The following is a 7,017-nucleotide window of genomic DNA, read 5'->3' on the forward strand; positions in this document are numbered from 1 at the left end:
TACGCGTATATACGTGTGTAAGTATAGCTTGAGCACAGAGCCCTTGAAAACTGTACTAATTTTTTTTTACTATATTAGATATGCACTAGTGCTCCAGTCAGTATAATGAAAATGAATACATGAATAAAAGTCATTTCAGTAAATAAAAACACAACAACAACAACAACAATAATAATGTTGTTGTTATTAATATTATTATTTACTTTTGTCAGCAAAGTATGAACACCAAAAAAAAAGACCAACCCAGCAGCAATGTTTATTCTAGAAAATGATTAGAAGAAAGTTCGGTTTCTACCACAAAAGAAAGTTAAAAAATCACAAAACTAATTTGGTTATGATTGTGACAAATATATTGCAGCATTTTATTCTCCTAATCCAATCACATTCATACATTTAAGAATACTTTAACCTTAACCTTAACCAACTAAGTTCTAGTCTTGTGGAATACTCCAAGTTTTTTTATTGATCCGAAACCAAGTAAATACAGGCTCCGTATTACATTAATTTGAATCTATACCAGCAGCTTATGGACGGTAGAGCAGTGTGTCATGATTTAGAAAATGAATTATCATCAGTTTGCAAATTTTGAACACATTTTAATGGTCACTAAATCGTCACAATAATTAGTTAACAAAACAAAAAACACCATTCAGCTTTTGTTGAAACTGCATTTTATTGGTGACCTGGAAGGTAAATATGTCTGTCTTTGAAGCACTGTTGGTCAGCTTCTGCTGGTTAAATGTGACGTAGGTGATAAATAAAACAGACATGACAGTCAACACAAAAACATCCAGACATCTTTCATAGTGCATGTTTGACATACATATATATATATGTATATATACATATATATATATATATATATATATAAACATGTTTTTTAAATAATTGCATTTATAATATTTATATATTGCATAATATATATGCAATTCAGTGGGCTACATACTGAACTTAGGGGATAGAAACAAAGCCTCGATCCTATCATGCTAGTATTAATCTGATACCAGCACCAGCGCTGATATAGATACTATCAGTATTTGGATTGATCCGCCCACCTCTACTATTCCCTTTCCTTTTATAAATCATGTAAACAAATATGCATTACTATTCCTATTATAATTTCTTAAAACCTTCTTTGTGCAACATCTCTAAAGTTAGAAATATCCTCTCTCAGAGTGACGCTGAAAAACTAGGTCATGCATTTATTACTTCCAGGCTGGACTACTGCAATTCATTATTATCAGGATGTCCAAAAAACTCACTGAAAAGCCTTCAGCTAATCCAAAATGCTGCAGCAAGAGTCCTGACAGGGACTAGAAAGAGAGAGCATATTTCTCCTGTTAAATCCAGAATTGAATTCAAAGTCCGGCTCCTCACATACAAGGTCTTAAATAATCAGGCCCCATCTTATCTTAATGACCTTGTAGTACCATATCACCCTATTAGAGCACTTCACTCTCGCTCTACAGGCCTACTTGTTGTTCCTAGAGTATTTAAAAGTAGAATGGGAGGGAGAGCCTTCAGTTTTCAGGCCCCTCTTCTGTGGAACCAGCTTCCAGTTTGGATTCAGGAGACAGACACTATCTCTACTTTCAAGATTAGGCTTAAAACTTTCCTTTTTGCTAAAGCATATAGTTAGGGCTGGACCAGGTGACCCTGAATACTCCCTTAGTTATGCTGCAATAGACATAGGCTGCCGGGGGATTCCCATGATGCATTGAGTTTTTCCTTTCCAGTCACCTTTCTCACTCACTATGTATTAACAGACCTCTCTGCATTGAATCATATCTGTTATTAACCTCTGTCTCTCTTCCACAGCATGTCTTTCATCCTGTCTTCCTTCTCTCACCCCAACCGGTCGCAGCAGATGGCCCCGCCCCTCCCTGAGCCTGGTTCTGCCGGAGGTTTCTTCCTGTTAAAAGGGAGTTTTTCCTTCCCACTGTCGCCAAAGTGCTTGCTCATAGGGGGTCATATGATTGTTGGGTTTTTCTCTGTATCTATGAAGCGCCTTGAGGTGACTTTTGTTGTGATTTGGCGCTATATAAATAAAATTGAATTGAATTGAATTGAATTTGTTTTGCTTTGTTTAAACATAAAAAGATAATGATAATTAGGAAAACGCCAAAACAAAACTGGAAGCTATCTAAGACTAAAAAATAGATACATAAACATATAAACAGTCCTAAGCCTGCAGTGTGAACCAAATCTGTCTCTTTTAGTAATTAAAATTACTTATGTCCTTCCTTCACTTTATATGTCAACCATTTGTCCCAGTCTTTTAAAACATGCTCTTTTCATGCTCAGTCTGTAGTTTGAGTTTTTCCAGCAGTAGGATCTCCTCAACAGTCAACTGCAGTCTTTACCTCCTGTCTTCAGGAGTTGTTGTTGTTTAAAAAAACAACAACTAAAAACTCATGTTTTTGGAATTGTGTTGGGTTAACCTTTTGTCTGTTTTTTTTGTGAAGCACTTTGTGATGTTTGTCTTGAAAGGTGCTATATAAATAAAATTTGACTTACTTTACTTACTTAGCCAACTGTCTGTTCAGTTTTTAGTAGAGGTTTGGTTTAATCTGTACATTTTGTAAAGACTACAATGATAAACCAAAAACTCACACCCATAATAAAACAGCTGAATGAGCCATGGAGCAGGACTGCTGGTGGTGGCAGCGCTTTGGGGTCTGGCTCCCCGCCAGCACAGCTGTGCAGATGTGCAGCAACAACAAGGACATTGAAGTCTTCATCATTCATCCCTAAAATGAGGGGCAGTCTTTGCTGCCATTTACTTTACCTGCCTGATGATGTAATGCAAATCTGTTTTATGGTGATTAAGTCCAAATATCAAATAAATTGTTGTTTTCAGATGAAGGATTTGAGCCTTACTGCTTTGTGTAAATAATGTCAGACTGTGCATTTATGAGGCAGCTGCTCGAGTATCTGACTAGAGAAACAAAATTAGATCAGGAGAACGGGTGACCTGAATACACAAATGGCACAATAACAGCACACTTTAGCAAAGACTCTCATTTTGTGCAGTGGCTGAGTTTACTTACACTGTTCTCCATTTCTGAATGTGATATTGTAATCTGACTCTATTCCCACTTAAATAAAACAAGAAAAAAGTAAGTATATGGCAGAAAACTGACTTAAATTTACATAAGATTGCCTTTCGAGCACTTTTGCAAACTTATCGTGATCCAACTGAACAAATGAGGGCAGCATCAGAACGCTTTAAGGCTTTTTTCTGGTATTTTTTTTAATACAAGGACAGAATTTGGTATGACTCAGACATTTTAGACACTGAAAAAACAACAACAAAACAAACATTTAAAGCGAGGTCAGAGGAGAAAAAATAGGTTATAGTACAAAAATATTTTCACATGCTTTGCCCAGTAATCTTTGCACTGTTCTTTAGCAGGAGTTCACCAAAACAATAATGGGTACTGCACTACTATAGCAAGCAGCTTTACTGCCAGTTGGACAGCTGAGATAACACAAACACTAAAGGAGTCTCTGTTGGTCATCTGCTGCCCTAAGCAGCACCATGTTTGTGTGTTCAGTCCGGTAGTTCAGTCATGCACTGATGTCGAAACACGCTGCACAGACGTTTATTAAATCACTTTGTCTTTTCAAAAGCTTCCTTTTACGTCCCTTGGCAGTAAAACCCCGTGAAATCCTATAATATGCTGAAATATTCAGGAGTGGACAGCAAGGTGCTGAAAACAAACCACTGACCGCTGGTTATTATAGTGTAATGACTCCCAGCCCCAGCTGAGGTCACTGTGGCCTGCAGAGTGAGTTCACCTCAGTCATAAATATAGTCCTTTGGGGTTGAAGTGCTGCTACATTTGGGCATATCAGAATCACTGCCACTCTTTCAGCATTAAATGTTAACTAATACCATGTATTACTGGCCTATGTTCAGAGCACACGTCATGTCATTTTACACTGTTAAGGTGTTTACATTGTAAAGCCAAATATCTACTGAATAGAAGCACTTACATGGCTTATCATTAGAAATACAGTAAACTGCAGAGAGTCAGTCTTGCTCCTACTTTCTGTTGAATATGGATTAAAATGTCCAAAAATGTAAGCTTTCTTTGGACTCTTTAACTGAGACAAGGTTAAATGCAGTCTGCTACAGGAAACAACTATGAACACGAAGGAATGCAGGAACATGGAAAGTCCACCATGCATGCAAACAAAAGTGTAAGCAAATCGTGCAACCCCAATAAAACCCGCACTGAAATTGGCCAATAGTCGGGTCACACGATCAACGTAATGGTAGTGTTTGTTCAGTGTCGCTCAGGTGACGTCTGGCTAGCATTGCGCCTCCCAGCCAATGCTACACGTCCTCAGGCAGCCGAGTAGGCTGCCTCATCGGAGTCCGGATCCCTGGTGCTGTCCTCGCTGAGAGGTGAACGGCAGCTCAGGTCCGCGATCCCAGACTCCTGGTCGCTGCCGTTGGAGAAGCTGGCGTCAGATATTTGGTTCATGCTCTTTGGCAGGAGGATGCTGTCTGGTCCTTTAGGCTGACAGGGGCTGCCGGTGATGAAGCCGCCAGTATAGTCCTGAGGAGTGTTGGCTAGACCGAGGTTGTTACCAGGAGCCCAAACCGTGGGGCTCTTATCAAAGGCGGCTGCTTTGCAGGAATCACTGCACTCCTGCTCCTGCTCCAGCTCAGAAATCTTCTATTGATAATGTAAGAAATGAAGACAACAGTCATTTTCTATAATCACAAAAACATCCAGGTGGAATTTTCTTTTTTTCCTTTGACTTGTAGTATGAATGCACGGTGATCAGCCACAATATTAAAATCACCTCCCTAATATAGTGCAGCCCCTCCCCCGTGCTGTCAAAACAGTTGCGACCCATCCAGAGACAGGCTCCAGAACCTTTGGCATCACATTAGCATGGAATAATATTTATGTCAGAAGTTATAAAAAGGCTCCAAAACTTTTCCTAGAATATCCAATTTGAAAGATTTCTTCAGCTTTAAAGTAATCCTGTGCCAGTTTTTAGTATATCCTCGCACGCGTGATGGCTTCTTTGTGCACAGGTTGTTAAATTTACTCACAAGGAATTACGTTTTTTTCAGCATGCTGCACATACTGGAGAATTTGGGAAGGTCTAGGGAATTTGCTGAGCTGCATTATCCTGCTGGAAGAGGGAATATAACTGCCATGTTGGGGTGAATGTGACATGCAGCGAAGTTTAGGTCACTGGTTGCCAAAGTAACCAGTGACCTTTGAGCATCACGCCACCTCAGCTAGTTTGTCTTCCTCCCACGGGTCACGCTGATGTTATCTCCTTCTCAGGTAAACAAAAGATATGTCAGTGTAAAAGAAAAAATGTGATCAGACAAGTCCTCCTTCTTTCATTACTTTGCACATGCATACCACAGTTTGTAGGACCACAGGAATCAACATGGGAATTCTGACTACTCTGCTGCTACATAGCAAGCTCCAAAACATTGTTTTATTATAGCCAGCATCAGGTTTTCAGCAATTTCTGTTACACCTATGGCCTTTTTAAAATGGCTTTAAGCTTGTGGCAGATCAGCATAGCCCTGTCCTACCTGTGTGTGTGAAGAAAGCTGCTCCTCCAGCTGCTGTGTCTCCTCCTGGATGGCCCGTAGATAATCCTCTACGGACTGCCGAGGATGCATCCCATGGTCAAAACGGTTGTACAACCCTTTCCAAAATCTCCATAAAAAAAGAGAAATGCATTAGCAGAATAAAATTTCAATGAATGTCTTTACCTTTCACATAATGATTATCTTCCTGATTAGAGTGCACATACCAGGGTTCAAGTGATGCTGTGTGAGCTGGTGCGGTTGGAGAGAACTTACTTAAAACTGTAGGGGGAAGTTGATGCACGGAGGAGCCCTTGAGTCTGGCTGTGGTTTGGCCTGTACAGGGGGTTGGTGTAGTCTGTACGGTTCGCCCATAGATAACTCCACAAAGAATGAGTCCTCTCATGAACTCTATGTGAAGTCCAAATGGAAGACAGGGAAATAAATATGAGAATAAGGTCAGGGGAAAGACAAAAAGACAATCTTCTCCCAACATGGTGTCTGCAGGTTTAAATCTCACCTCAGCTCTATCCTCTCCCTCTGGTTGTTTCCAATGAAGTTGCCAAACTGGCAGGAGTAGACGTGATTGTGTATAGTGATTAGAAACCTCTCGTTAAACTCAAAGGCACAGGGGAACTGCTCCATCAGCTGCCACACGCACTCCAGCAACTGATCGATGATGGGAGACACCTCTTTGGGGTCTCCAACTACGTGTTTGCATCTGGAAAAGAGATGCATGGAATGAAATCAGAAGATTTAAACCACATCCAGCAGATGCCATGAAAGTCACGTTTCAGAGGCAGACCTGTGGGAGAACTTGTGTCCAAATGAGACCCAGTCTTTTTCTATGAGAACCTAAATGCAGAAAGAAAAGTGTTAAAACACAAGCAAGAAGACTTTGAGTCACGGGAAGAACGACTGAACCTCCACACCCACTTTGTGGGGTAATTTCCCCCCCGACTCAGGGGGATTTCTCAAAAGTAGGCTTCTGTGTTTTATTTATTTTTCTGGTGTATTTCACATTAGCCAGTAAAGATAGCTTTGGATTAAACAAACAAGCAGCGTGAGCCTAGTATGACCCCCTTTGATGTAAAGCCAGAATGCATTTGGATATATTAACATGATACCACTGAGCTGTAACCCCGCTCTGTATCTTAACCCCTTAGCAGTCCAATTAGTCCCCTAAACCATCCAATGTACCGTGGGCGGTACGTCCGACTGCTAACAGGTTAAATTAAAAAAGCTCCAGTATGTACCATGAATCCTCTGAGGGTCCTGTAGTAGGGGTCCAGCAGCACACAGGCCACTGAACACACCTGAGAAGTACGGTCCCACCCATCTGAACAGTGAACAAGGACGCTGACGCCCTCCTCTGCAACAGCCTACACACACACACACACACACACACACACACACACACACACACACACACACACACACACACA

General features: G+C 40.7%; 1 protein-coding gene across 1 annotated transcript in view; it reads right to left on the reverse strand.

Annotated features, from left to right (window-relative positions):
- Nucleotides 1–3,235: 3,235 nt before the first annotated feature.
- Nucleotides 3,236–7,017, reverse strand: part of mtmr7a (myotubularin related protein 7a) — a 12,009-nt gene continuing 8,227 nt past the window's right edge. The window contains exons 9-14 of the mRNA XM_005719501.1: nt 6,829–6,954; nt 6,378–6,427; nt 6,093–6,293; nt 5,849–5,983; nt 5,576–5,702; nt 3,236–4,688 (exon numbers count right to left, since the gene is read on the reverse strand). Of these exons, the coding sequence (XP_005719558.1) occupies nt 4,353–4,688; nt 5,576–5,702; nt 5,849–5,983; nt 6,093–6,293; nt 6,378–6,427; nt 6,829–6,954 (975 nt within the window). The 3' untranslated portion in view covers nt 3,236–4,352. The remainder of the gene's footprint in view (nt 4,689–5,575; nt 5,703–5,848; nt 5,984–6,092; nt 6,294–6,377; nt 6,428–6,828; nt 6,955–7,017) is intronic.

This window comes from Pundamilia nyererei, unplaced genomic scaffold, assembly GCF_000239375.1.
Source record: "Pundamilia nyererei isolate P.nyererei 1_Seehausen unplaced genomic scaffold, PunNye1.0 scaffold00001, whole genome shotgun sequence".
Lineage (NCBI taxonomy): Eukaryota > Metazoa > Chordata > Actinopteri > Cichliformes > Cichlidae > Pundamilia > Pundamilia nyererei.